The 14,662-nt window shown below is 36.3% G+C and overlaps 1 protein-coding gene across 1 annotated transcript; it reads right to left on the reverse strand.

Annotated features, from left to right (window-relative positions):
- Nucleotides 1–10,983: 10,983 nt before the first annotated feature.
- On the reverse strand, nucleotides 10,984–11,885 carry LOC119046690 (protein SET-like). The gene has a single exon (XM_037141815.2). It carries the CDS (start codon nucleotides 11,883–11,885, stop codon nucleotides 11,016–11,018), a length of 870 nt encoding a protein of 289 aa, XP_036997710.2. The 3' UTR covers nucleotides 10,984–11,015.
- Between the last annotated feature and the right edge of the window lie 2,777 nt (nucleotides 11,886–14,662).

Genomic DNA, 14,662 nt, shown 5'->3' on the forward strand with positions numbered 1-14,662 from the left:
GCCTCCAATCCCCACTCCAACACTACTTTAAAACTTACTTTGCTTCCACTCTCTGCCTTGGTTTTGGGTGGGGGGGAGAGGTGGGGAGAAAATGCAGATAACTGTGATTGAATAACACTAAAAAAATAAATTTAAAAATAAATTTTATTATTTAAAATTTATTTAAATTTAAATAAATTTATTTATTAAAAAATAAATATTAATTTCTTTAAAAAAAAAATAAAGGTATCTCGACCAAAAAAAAAAGAGACTTATTTTGGTTTATATTTTCAGACTACATCTGCTATCAGCCAGAGAAAAATAAAAGACCCCAAACCTCAAATGATGTCCAGACCATCTATTATATCTTATGAATACACTTTTATATATGCTGACCTTTATTTCTAGTTGACAGAAAACTGTTTTATGAACAAAGGCATCATTTACTGAAAATATTTTTTATCTATATAAAGGCTTACATAATAAGCCTTTCATGGGATTACCTCATGCCTTTAACATGATGAAACAGAAAGTTTTTTTCCCTGGTATAAAACAAAATGGTATTTGTTTGGGATCAAGTAATGAAGCTATTTCGCTCAGGAAATTGCTAACTGGCTTCACTGGGAGTGTATTCATGTTACAATGACCAGTTTTATTTTACATCTGCATGTTTAAAAAAGTCAATAACATAATAATAAAATACTTATGATAAGGTATAAAGTAAATACTCAGAGTGCAGTATTGTGTTTCCTTTAGAATATACTTTAGAATATGTGGGCTTAAAATATAGTTTCCCCAAAATATATTTTATTATGTGCATTCAGCTAGAAAAATATTATGACTATCTTTGTGATTTTGACATGCTCCTTCCAGTTTCTAAAAATATCTGCCAATAATATCCTAGTGTCTTCAAAGTCAGTGGTCATGGACAGATTCCTCTCCTTTCCTATAACATTGCTGTTGCAGGCAGAAGTTTAACTGCCTTCCGGTGTAAACATTACTTTTTAAACATGAATTATAATGGCTTATTAAACATGTCTAATATAATAATAGGATTACAGTGAAAAGTTATACACCATTTACCACAGAAACAACAATGAAATTAAAAGATCACTACAATTAAATGTAACCTAAGTTTGTCTTAAATGACAACACAGCAGTTTCGCAACACGTCAGTGTACAAAACAGAATAAAGACACCAGACCTAAATTGCTGATGACAAGGAGAAAACGTGCAATTCAGCGCATTTGGGACTCCCAGTCCCAGTCACAGATGTAACCTTTGAGCACGCTGGCTAAAAATTGACTCTAAATCATCAGCACTAGGGCTTTTTATGTATGTATGTATGTATGTATGTATGTATCTATCTATCTATCTATCTATCTATCTATCTAGTAGCTTTAAAATAATATCTATATCTATATCTATCTAATATATTAGCTTTAAAATAGTGTCCCATTTGGAAATTTTAAACAAGCTAAAAGTTTAACTTCAACAGAGTTGTAAGTGCAATTTTAAGATTTGATTTTTTAAAAATTTTTAAGTCAGTTTTATTAAAATGTAGAGATATTTAAAGTTACATTGTTAGCACAGAAGACACTCTGTCACTGTCCCTTGTGGAAAGGGCAAATGCCACTAACATAGTATTTAGGAGCTGGATTGAAATGAGGAGAAGTAGGATTTTCTACCCTTGTTTTTGAAGGTTATTCTTCGTTCCGTGCACACGTCAGCCATTTTAGCTCAAAAACCTTGCAGTGTGGGGAAGCCAAATGTCCCAGCTTCTTTCCTGGGGCCATCAGCATGAACCTGGCTTCCTGAAACCAAGACCCATGAAGTGGCCTTGGCACTTCTGAAACCAGGGGTGTGGGGAAGCATGTCCAGACTTTCTGGTGGGAACATTGAGATAGTACTGCTCAAAAGATCCAAGATTTCTTTTATTTTTTAAACATATTTTATTGATTATGCTATTACAGTTGTTCCATTCCCTCACACCCTTTTTTCCCCTTCATGCTACACTCCCTCTCCCACCCACATTCCCCCCTTTATTCACGTCCATGGGTCATACATATAAGTTCTTTGGCTTCTGCATTTCCTTAACCTCCCCTTGTCTATTTTCTACCTACCATTTATGCTACTTATTTAGCTTAGTAGCTACTTATGCTACTTTCCCCTCTCTCCCCCTCACATTCCCCTGTTGATAACCCTCCATGCGATCTCCATTTCTGTGGTTCTGTTTCTGTTCTAGTTGTTTGCTTATGTTGTTTTAGGTGTGGTTGTTAATAACTGTGAGTTTACTGTCATTTTACTGTTCATATTTTTTTATCTTCTTAGATAACTCCCTTTATCATTTCATATAATAGGGGCTTGGTGATGATGAACTCCTCTAACTTGACCTTATCTGAGAAGCACTTTATCTGCCCTTCCATTCTAAATGAAAGCTTTGCTGGATAGAGCAATCTTGGATGTATGTACGTCCTTGCCTTTCATGACTTGGAATACTTCTTTCCAGCCCCTTCTTGCCTGTAAGGTCTCTTTTGAGAAATCAGCTGACAGTCTGATGGGAACTCCTTTGTAGGTAATTGTTTCCTTTTCTCTTGCTGCTTCTAAGTTCTCTCCTTATTTTTAATCTTGGCTAATGTAATTATGATGTGCCCTGGTGTGTTCCTCCTTGGGTCCAACTTCTTTGGGACTCTCTGAGCTTCCTGGATTTCCTGGAAGTCTGTTTCCTTTGCCAGATTGGCAAAGTTCTCCTTCATCATCTGTTCAAAGAAGTTTTTTATTTGTTGCTCTTCTTCTTCTTCTTTCTTCCTTCTCCTTTCTTCTTCCCCTATAATGCAGATGTTGGAACACTTGAAGATATCCTGGAGGTTCCTAAGCCTGTCCTCATTTTTGTGAATTCTTATTTTTTCATTCTTTTCTGGTGGCATGTTTCTTTCTTCTTTCTGGTCCACACCATTGATTTGAGTCCCAGTTTCCTTCCCATCACTATTGGTTCCCTGCGCATTTTTCTTTATTTCACTTTAGCATATCCTTCATTTTTTCATGTAATGTGTGACCAAATTCAACCAATCCTATGAGCATCATGATTGCCAGTGTTTTAAACTGTGCATCTGATAGTTTGGCTATCTCTTTGACGCTTAGTTGTATTTTTCCTGGAGCTTTGACCTGTTCTTTCATTTGGGCCATTTTTTTCCTCCCCACACCTGCTAAGTAGTGAGGTGCGGAGCCTTAGGGGTTCACCAGGGCTGGGTATCCCTCCTGGCTGTTTTGTGACACTGTATGAGGGGGAGGGGTCTGATAGGGAACAATGGCACTTGCTCCATTTCAGTCATTTCCCCCACTACACACAATCAAAGTGGGCCCTTCTGGTGCTGATTCCTGGGTGGATGGGCTTGTGTAGTTCTAGGAAGGACTCTGTGGGTCTCTCCAATGAACTCTCCCGTGAGCCTGGGAGTTTATCCCACTGCTGCTTCAACCCCCACAGGTGTTTTCAATGAGTGGTTTGAGGCTTTATTTCCCTGCCCTGAGACCCCGGGTGCGAGGTCTGTCTAGCTTCCCAAGTGTTTCTCCCGGTGTATCTGCGTGGGAATGTGGGACCGCCCACTCTGCCAGCTGCTGTCTTGCCTGTCCTGCTCCACAATCCACAGCTTCCCTGGGTCTGCCAGCCAATGCCTTGCCTGCTCTGTCCTCCACTGTAGCTTTGCTTCAATTCCTCTTCACCTGGCTGCCTATCTCCACTCCTGCTACTGGTCTGGATGGGTGTTTCTACTTCATGCCTTGGTTATCAGACTTCCATACAGTTCAATTTTCTGTCAGTTCTGGAAATTTTTTGTTTTTAAATTTTTGTTGTCCTTCCTTTGGTTCCACGAGTAGGCACATTGTATCTACCTATGCTTCAACCTTGCCTGCAAGTCCTGATAAATTTTTTTAAAGCCTTCGGGCAATAATGATACATCCATTTTTAAAGGCCACTTAAAATACATATTTAAATAAACAAATATTAATTTTATATGTTAATAGAAATATTTATATAAGTAGCCTTTTAAAATATGTAAATACTTATATATAATATGCATAATTATATCATATACCACACATATAAACATAAATATTTAAAATCATGTACATGAATAGTTATATATATTTAAATATTTAAGTATAGAAATATTTTAAAAATAATTTTATTTTACCAAGAATACTAGATATAAATTTTTGGCTAAAGGACAGTGTTCTCTAGCATAATAAAAATTCACTAAAAACAAAATTCACTTAGCATTTTTAGGAAAAAATATGTCTTCATGATTATAAAATGTGCATGTTGTTTTCCTAATTAAAAATATAGTTTAGCCTGGCTGGTGTAGCTCAGTGGATTGAGCACGGGCCTGTGAAGCAAAAGGTCACGTTTCGATTCCCAGTCAGGGCACATGCCCGGGTTGCAGGCCAGTTCCCAGTGGGGGACACATGAGAGGCAACCACACATTGATGTTTCTCTTCCACTCTTTCTCCTTCCCTTCCCCCTCTTCTCTGAAAATAAATAAATAATATTAAAAAAATATATATATAGTTTAAATTTAAAATTAAATGGAGATTATATAAAAATTAGATATCAGATAACATATTTACATACCAATAGTTTAATGGTCTCCTCAGGTGCTTGACATCCTTATTCTTATTTAGTATCCTTTATAATGAAATGATCTCATATCTTTGATGTAAAAAACCTGTTCAGATTTCTTTTCTTAATAGATTTGCTTCAAGAACCATAAGGAATGGAATCTATTACTAAATGTATCAATCTACCCTGTAAAAAATTAACCTTTCAGTTCCTTACTTTTTCTAGTTCACATTTTGATCTTTGATATAGACAAAGGATCATCTGTTTTTAGTCATTTCATGGTGATAAGTCTGGCTTCACTATTAGAGTATAAATGCAGTGACCATTCATAATGATTAATAGTACAGCTTCTGCAGCCAGACTCCCTGGGTTCAAATCCTAGTTTTGCCATTTAATAGTTGTATGGCTTTGATCAATTTACTTAATCTCTTTATCTCTCAGTTTTCTCAACTGTAAAATGGGAATCATAATAATTTTTACTCTGTAGGGTTATGAAATGGATTAAATGTATTAATACCAGTGAGACATTTAGAACAGTGTCTGGAAACTATAAAATCTAAAAAAATTCAAGCTATTACAAATGTGAATATGTATTTCTACAATATTTTATTACCAAGACACTGACTCAGCCAGCTAGGCAAAAAATTCACCTTAATCAGTATCTCTAGGTTTCTCGATGATTCTGGATAGCCGTTTTTTGTTTATACAAGTGATGACAGCCCTGTCTGACATTTCTGTCAGTTCCTGGTCCCTGACAAAACTTTGCAGGGGGGGATATGTTGTTATGAGCTACATTCTGTTCCCCCGAAAAGATGCATTGAAATTCTAACCCCCAGTATCTCAGAGCATTACCTTATTTGGAAATAGGTTTTTTGAGATTTAATGAGGTTAAGATGAATTCATTCTGGAGGACCTTAATCCAATATGACTAAGTGTTCTTACAAAAAGGGAAAATTTGAGCACAAAAACATGGAAAGAAGAAGATGTGAAGATGGCCACGAGACTGGAGTGATGTATGTACAAGCAAAGGAATGCCAAGGATGGTTGGCAAACACTAGAAGCCAGGAAAGGCAAGGAAAGATCCTCTCCTGGAGCCTTGGGACAGAACATGATCCCAGGACACCTCGATTGCCACCTTCCAGCTTCCAGAACAATGAGACAATAAACTTTCATTGGTTTAAGCCACCCAGTTTTTGGTATTTTGTTAGAGAAGCCCTATGAAATGCATACAAATATAATATAGATTTATCCACTTTCTGATTACTTTTCCTGTCATCTAACTAAAGACTGAGGAAGCTACAGATGAATCATTTCTCCCTTTTTTCCCCTTGATCATACACTATGGATATGAAGGAATGAATAGTTAATTTCTAGGTGTAAATAAAGTAATAAAATTATTTTTAATCAGTGAATGAAAAAGTAGCTAATAGGTGACTTACCAATGTCACAACAAGGTGCTCGGGCCTAATTAATTAATTTTTTTTCATTCCATATCTTCTTGCCAATAAACTTTTCAAGACTGTCTTTCTTTGTGTCTTTTTAACCCAACTATTTTAAGCCTATCTTTTTTTAAGATTTTATTTATTTATCTTTAATAGGGGAGAAGAAATCTCCCTCCACGCCACTACCAATGCTATTTTCTAAAATGATCTATTTTTGCATTCTGATAGACAAGTGCACGTGTTAATGAAACTGTCCTTAGCTCCCTAAGTGCCCACCACAGTCATACAAACAGTGGCATTTTAGCATGAAATTAATGGCTCAGGTAGTGTGACTGCTTTATTTCTCAGAGGAGAAAACAGAGGTCAAGAGAGGTTTAAAGGACTTGGACTTCTTTTCTTTTTTTAAAAGATTTTATTTGTTTTTAGACCAAGGGGAAGGGAGGGAGAAAGAGAGGGAGAGAAATGTTAACATGTGCTTGCCTCTCGAGCACCCCCTACCAGGAACCTGGCCCTCAACCCAAGCATATGCCCTGATTGGGAGTTAAACCAGTTGTCCTTTGGTTCACAGGCCAGTGCTCAATCCACTGAGGCCTACCAGCCAGGGCCTAAGTGACTTAGACTCCTGATGCACAGTCTAAAGGTTGTATTTATTATAGCCTTCCTTTACTGTATTGCATCACCAAGGGTTTAAGCACAATTTAAATTACACTTAAACTATCAGATTTTATGGATCATTTTTATATCCTTTTCATAGCTTGTAGCATAGTGGCCTAGTAAAGAGTAAGTTATAACTGTTTATTGGGAAGAATGCTTATTTGCAAGTTATCTTGTATGTGGTTATATATATGACTTACGTTGTTTTAGGCGTGGCATCTCGCATCCGGTGTATGTAAAGCCTATACTGTTTTCTAAAAGCAGAAGGGGTATTTCTAAATGAGTCATCAAGTACAAACTGACCCTGAGTTTCAGAAGCACATAGACATTTTTAGTACCACCTCACTTCCTACCATAGCTGACTTTTGGAAGTTAACAAACCAAAATAAAGGATCAAAGAAAAACTACCAAGGCATTAAACAAAAGAGAAAAGGCATAACATCTTTAATCAATGACTTTGCCTGGAGCTATTAGTCAATTCATAGCTTGCAGATTCTCCCTGGTAGTTAATATCTTCATTAATATCTATTTACCTACAGTAATTAAGGATCTCTCTTCAAATAATATTATGAAATTTACTTTCTGCCAGAAATTGTGATAATCACTTTACAGATGTTGTCTTTTTTAATGCAGCAAAACTATTAAGAAACTATACTTATCTTTTGTTTTACAATGAAAATGAAATTTAGAGAGTTTATAAACTTGCCTAATATTGAATTGCTAGCAAATACTTGGGCCAAGACTTACACTTAGATCTATTTAACTCCAATGGGCATTTCCATTTAGTGGCCAATCATAGGATTGTTAGGATCCCTGCCTGGGCATCTTTCCGGTCTCCCAAGTAACATATGGGTCCTCTTACTGGTTAAGCCCTTGGGTCAGCCTCTTCATCTGGGCTCCGCTTTCAGTATAATCCCTCCCCTGCAGGCCCTGGAGATTTGGTTTGCTTACTTTTCTTTTTCCAGCTATCACTACTGACTCTCCCTCCTGTGATTCATCTTCTACAAGAATTCTGGAGTAGAATACTGATTCCCTCTTTTTCTTTTTCTCTTATTTCTAATGAAAAAACTTCAAATTTTTAATAAGAATTTTACTAGCAACTTGTAAAAAAATTAACAATTGCTACTGTACTTCCCTAGTAAATGGTTATTTTTGCTATTGTTAATTTCTATTCATAATTATTTTTGCATATGTTCTAAGGCACTTCTATGGCACAACTAAAATTTTAGTTTGTCTCATAATATCAAGTTCTTAAAATTGGCCATTCTGCAGGCTTGCAACTGCCTTGATTTATCTTGTTATAGCTTATATGTGAAGAATAATAAAAGATATTATTGAAGATCACATATATTGAGATTTACATTAAAAATAAACTAAAAGAGAGAGAGAACTGAATATTAGAAATTTTAGAAAAAGCTCTCCTAATATTAGCCAAACTTGCTTTTACTGAGCTTAATATTTACTGAGTTCTTAATGTTCTAAATACTTTCTATATAAAAAGTCAGGATGATTGCATTTTACTGAAGGAGAAACTAAAGCACAGAGTCTGTCCATGGGTGCTGGTTAAGTGTTTGACCCAAGGCTCAGACCCAGGTCTATGTGAACAGATGCATTAAGCAACTCTAGCAGATGTGGTATGTAGACCCAAATCATGGGTGTCAAGTAGAGAACAAATTTCATTTCTAATATTTTTTATTCTGCAATCCCTTTGACTCTTGCTTTGTCTTCATAAACATGCCTTTGAAAAATTGACCTATTTTACTAAAAAATGCTAGTTAATAAAGAAAATGCACTGTAAATATGAATTTTAAAATTCAGTCATTGTGAGGCTAGTTGGTTAGCTAATTCTTCTGAGATCCTTGGCTTAAATTAGTATATCTAAATTTAACCTCTAAAAAATTTATACCTGCCAGTTGTCTCCTGAATATTTTGATAAATACAAGTACACACCATATGTATGATAAGGCTTCAGTTACACCATCAAGTTTCTAATCTTCTTATAAACTTTGCCAAGGGAAACCTTCTTTTCAGTTAAATTTGTTTTGTAAATATTAAACACTTAAAGGACATCAAGCATTCTGAATATAATTTCTATAGAGATTTGTTTTCTTTTATTATTATTTTTTTATTGTTCAAGTAGTTTTCTGTCTTTCCCCCCAGCACCCCAGCCCTCCCCACCTCCTTCCCCAGTTCCCTCTGCCCCACTTGTTATTGTCCATGTGTTCTTTATAATGAACTGTTCCTGTAAACCTTTCATCCTTTTCCCCCATTAACCCCTCACTTCTCCCCTCTGGTCACTGTTGGCAATTTCAGTGTCTTTGGTTATACTTTGCTTGCTCGATCATTTTGTTGACTAGGTTAAAAATGAACCAAGGTCCATCCTATGGATTGACTAGGTCCATCCATGCTGTCACAAAGGGTAGGAGCTTCTTCCTTGTTTCTGTTGTGTAGAATTCCATTGTGTAAATGTATCATAGTTTGTTTGTTTTTTAAGATTTTATTTATTTATCTTTAGAGAGGAAGGAAAGGATAGAGGGAGAGAAATATCAATGTATGGTTGCCTCTCGTGCATCCCCTGCTGGGAACTGGCCTGCAACCCAGGCATGTGCCCTGACTGGGAACTGAACCATGATCCTTTGGTTTGCAGGCCCGCGCTCAATCCTGTACCATAGTTTTTTTATCCATTCATTCACTGATGGGCACTTGGGTTGCTTCCAGCACTTGGCTATTGTAAATTGTGCTGCTATGAACATTGGGGTGCATAGGTTCTTTTGGATTGGTGTTTCAGGGTTCTTAAGGATATAATCCTAGCAGTGGAATTGCTAGGTCAAAAGGCAGATCCATTTTTAGTTTTCTTAGAAAATTCCATACTGTTTTCCATAGTGGATATACCAGTCTGCAATCCCACCAACCCTGCACTAGGGTTCCCTTTTCTCCACAACCTCTCCAACAATTGTTGTTTGTTGCTTCGTTTATGATGGCCATTATGACTTGTGTGAAGTGGTATCTCATTGTGGCTTTAATTTTCATCTCTCTTATGGCTAGCTATACTGAACATCTTTTCATATGTCTCTGGACCCTCTGTATGTCCTTGGAGAAGTGTCTACTCAAGTCCTTTGCCCATTTTTTAATTGGGTTGCTTGTCTTTTTAGAGTGGAGTTGTGTAAGTTCTTTATATATTTTGGAGATCAAACCCTTGTCTGAGGTATCATTGGCAAATATGTTTTACCATATGGTTGGTTCTCTTTTCATTTTAATGCTGTTTTCTTTAGTTATACAGAAGCTTTTTATTTTGATGAGATCCCATTTGTTTATTCTTTCCTTTATGTCCCTTGCTCTAAGGGACATGTCACTGAAAATATTGCTGTGTGGAATATCTGAATTTTTCCTGCATATGTCCTCCTCTAGGACTTTGATGGTGTCACAACTTATATTTAAGGGTTTTGTGTGTGTGTGTGTGTGTGTACACATTTAGTTTTATTGTAACAAAGCAACTGGTACATTTTAACATTTAAAACTGAGCATCATCTTCCTTTCCAGTGAAACAAAAAGAAAATTTAAAAATAAACAGGAACAAAATTACAATAGAGAAATTTCAATTCTGAATAAGATCCTAAAAGGTTCTGCTAATTCTCCCATTGAGTGGCAGGGCTCAAGTCATCATTAGGAGAGAATTTTATTTTAAAAGTGTCATCTTAAATTGCAAGGATGTTTGTTAACATCACGATTAAACATGCCAAAGGAGAAGCCACATTGTCAAAATGCCCACTTAACCCACCCAAACATCTCAAACCCACCCTTTGCTGACCTTCTATAACCCCCCCTTTTTTTAAAGTTTTTTTTTCCTTTTTTTAAACAAGAGAAAGTAGACAGATACATGTTGGTAAATGCTAACTATTCATATTCACATAGAGACACAGTGCAATCTCTGAGCCCAATATACAGAGAAAGGAGGAAAAAAGCTAGAATTCTATGCACGACTACACAGGGTCCTAGCACCTTCCAGCTTCCAGCAGAGCTAAGGAAGTGGAAGGTTCTTCTTTTTTCCCACAGAGCACGGTGGTGTTGATTCCATAAAGTTTTGGTCAAGATAGGAAGGGATGAAAATGAATTTGGAACAGAAAGGGGCAGAGATTCTTTTTCCACTGTATTTTGCTCAAGGTACATCTCCCCAAGTCAGGTGAGAACCATGGTGTAAAGGAGAGAAACGAGACCTCAGACACAGGGAGACCGAGCACAAGAGGGGGGAGAGGGGGGAAATGATGGCAACTTGCTCCCAGGGACTTGAGAAAATTAAAAAAAGGTTGAAATCCGTAAGTGTTCCACTAGTCATCTTCTCCTTCATCTTCCTCTCCTTCCTCCCCCTCATCATCATCTTCATCTTCTTCACCTTCATCCTCATCCCCTTCTTCATCAATATCTTCCAACTCTTCTTCCCCTTCATCATCATCATCATCTTCTTCTCCTTCCCCTTCTTTGTCATCCATATCAGGAACCAAGTAGTACTGTAATGGATTTGGCCAAATATCATCTTTGATGACTTCTTCTAACTCATCTGCACCCGCATCAGAATGGTAAGTAAACCAGGTAAAAGAGCTCTCTGGTTCCTCCTGCTGCCTCTTCCTGCTGGCTTTGTTCTGCGTTTGACTTGAACATTTCATCAAATCCTTTCCAGATTTCCATTTGATCTCAGTGGACTTCGAAGATGGATCACCACTCTTGTTCAGATGAAATTCGTTGGAAAGAACTTTATTTTCGAAGTAAGAATTTTCATCAAAATAAAAATCTATTCTGTAACCTGATTTAATATCTTCAAACTCTGTCACTTCGACTCTTGTCAAATAATTTGGCTCCTTTTCATCCTCTTCCCCAGGCAGTGCAGACACTTGTGGATGGCTGACAAATGTTGTTACTCCAAAATTTGGGATTTTGGCGATCAATTCTGACCTCTTCTGAAAAAATGGTTGGCAGAGTTTATTATATTTCTGTTCTACTTTCAAAATCTCCTCACTGCCTTGTTCATTAAGTCTGTCTATTTCATTTTCTACTTCATCAATATGTTCAATTGCTTCTTGCTGTTCTTTTTCTTCCTTTGGCAAACCCAGAGCAGTTGGCTTCTTCTCTGGCTTGGGGGCAGGAGAAGGTCTTAGTTTCTTCATTAGGGGTGGGAGCGAAGATGGGTATTTGGGAGCCATGCTGGGAAAAAAGTCAGAGAAACTGACCGAGAGAAAGTTGCATGGCTGGAAGAAACTGGGCAGAATATATTTAAGTTTTGTATCCACCTTGAATTTATTTTTGTTTATGGTGTAAGTTGGTGACCAAATTTTATTTTTTTGCATCTCCCAACACCATTTGTTGAAGAGGCTATTTTTGCTCCATTTTATGCTGCTGTCTCCTTTGTTGAATACTAATTGACCATAGAGATTTGGGTTTACTTCTGGACTCTCCATTCTGTTCTCTTGGTCCATGTGTCTGTTTTTATGCCAGTACCAGGCTGTTTTGATTACAATGGACTTGTAATACAGTTTGATATCAGGTATTGTGATCTCTCCTACTTGGCTCTTCTTTCTCAAAATTGCAGCAGCTACTCAGGGTTGTTTATGGTTCCATATAAATTTTTGAAGTGTTTGTTCTATCTGTGAAACATGCCATTGGTACTTTAATAGGTATTGCATGGAATCTATTAATTGCTTTCGGTCGTATGACCATTTTGATCATGTTAATTCTTACAATCTATGAAGATGAGCTATGTTTCCATTTGTTTGTGTCTTTCTTAATTTATTTTTTCAGTGTTGTGTAGTTTTCTGAGTATAAGTCTTTTACCTCCTTGGTTAGGTTTATTCCTAGGTATTTTATTATTCTTGTTGCTATATCAAATGAGATTTTTTCCTTATTTCTGTTTCTGATATTTCGTTATTGGTATACAAACATGCCTTTGATTTCTGAATGTTGACTTTCTTTCCGGCTGTTTTGACAAATTTATTTATTAGGTCAAGTAGTTTTTTGGCAGCATCTATAGGATTTTCTATGTACGCTATCATATCATTTGCAAACAATGACAGTTTTGTTTTCTCTTTTAAAATTTGGATGCTTTTTATTTCCTTTTCTTGTCTGATTGCTGTGGCTAGGACTTCTAATACTATGTTGAATGGAAGTGGTGAAAGTGAACAATTTTGTCTTGTTTCTGATCTTAGTGAGAAAGTTTATAGTTTTTGCCCATTAAGTATGAGGTTGGCTGTAGGTCTCTCATATATTACCTTTATTATGTTGGGGAATGCTTCCACTGTTTTCACTTTGCTGAGTGTTTTATCATAAATGGGTGCTATACCTTACCACATGCTTTTTCTCCATCTATTGATACAATCATGTGATGTTTATGTCATGTATTACACTTATTGATTTGTGAATATTGTACCATCTTTGCATCCCTGGGATGAATCCCACTTGGCAATGGTGTATGATCTTTTTAATGTATTGCTGGATGTGGTTTGCCAATATTTTGTTGAGGATTTCAGTACTTATGTTCATAGTGATATTGGCCTGAAGTTTTTTTTCTGTGTTGTGTCTTTATCTGGTTTTGGGATTAAGGTGATGCTGGCTTCATAAAAAGAGTTTGGGAGTCTTTCATCTTCTTAGATTTTTTGAAATAGACTGTGAAGAATAGGGGTTAGCTTTTTCTTAAATGCTTTGTAGAATTCTCTGTGAAATTGTCCAGTGCAGGCCTTTTATGTGTTGGGAGTTTTTTGATTACTGCTTCAATTTCATCTGCTGTTATTGGTCTGTTCAGGCTTCCTGCTTCTTCTTCATTTAGTTTTGGAAGACTGTATTTTTCTAGAAATTTGTCCATTTCTCCTAGGTTTTCAAATTTCTTGGCATATAGTCCTTCATTGTCATTTCTTACAATCCTTTCTATTTCTGTGGTATCAGTTGTAATCTCTCCTCTTCCATTTCCCCTTTTGTTTATTTGGGCCTCTCTCTTTTTTTCTCTATGAGCCTGCTTAAAGACTTAATCAATTTTGTTTATTTTTTCAAAGAAACAGCTCCTGGATTTATCGATCCTTAGAATTGTGCTTTTCATCTCTATGTCATTTAATTCTGCTCAAATCTGGGTTATTTCCTTCCTTCTACTTGCTCTGGGCTGTCATTGTTGTTGTTCCTCCAGTTCTTGTGGATGTAGGGTTAGGTTATTTATTTGAAATGTTTCTATCTTTTTTAAGTAGACCTTATTGCTATGAACTCCCCTCTCAAGACTGCCTTTGCTGTGTCCCATAAGTTTTGGATTGATGTGAGTTCATTTTCATTTGTTTCCACAAACTTTTTGATTTCTTCCTTGATCTCATTCTTGACCCATTCATTGTTTAATAGCATGCTATTCAATTTCTATGAGTTTGAGTGTTTGGGTTTTTTTTTCTTGAGGTTGGTTTCTAGTTTCAGTCCCTTGTAAGTCAAAGAAAATGCTTGATATGATCTCAGTTTTCTTGAATTTGTTGAGGCTTGTTTTGTGTCCTATCATATGGTCTATCCTTGAAAATGTTCCATGTGCGTTTGAAAAGAATGTGTATGTAGCTTCTTTGGGATTAAAGGTTCTATATATATCAGGTAAGTTGGTTTGATCTAGAACATTGTTCAGTGCTGCAATATCTTTGTTGATATTTTGTTTGGAAGATCTGTCCATTTTTGACAGTGAGGTATTAAAATCCCCTAGCATAATTGTGTTGCTGTCAATATCTTTCTCAAAGTCCTCCAAGGTTTTCTTTATATATTTGGGTGCCCCTATGTTGGGTACACATGTATTTATAATGTTTATGTCTTCTTGATGGATTCTTCCCTTGAGTATTATGAAGTGATCTTCTGGGTCTATTTTTATGGATTTTTTGGAAATCTGTTTTGTCTGATATTACATAATCTTTTTTCTCTATTTGTTTGGAATATTTGTTTCCAGCCCTTCACTTTCAGTCTGTGTAGGTCTTTT

The sequence above is a fragment of the Artibeus jamaicensis genome, unplaced genomic scaffold (assembly GCF_021234435.1).
Source record: "Artibeus jamaicensis isolate MK-2021 breed Jamaican fruit bat unplaced genomic scaffold, CSHL_Jam_final contig_452, whole genome shotgun sequence".
Classification (NCBI taxonomy): domain Eukaryota; kingdom Metazoa; phylum Chordata; class Mammalia; order Chiroptera; family Phyllostomidae; genus Artibeus; species Artibeus jamaicensis.

Excerpts from the sequence above, each read along its gene's own strand:
- LOC119046690 (XM_037141815.2), bottom strand. The coding sequence starts at position 11,885 with ATGGCTCCCAAATACCCATCTTCGCTCCCACCCCTAATGAAGAAACTA.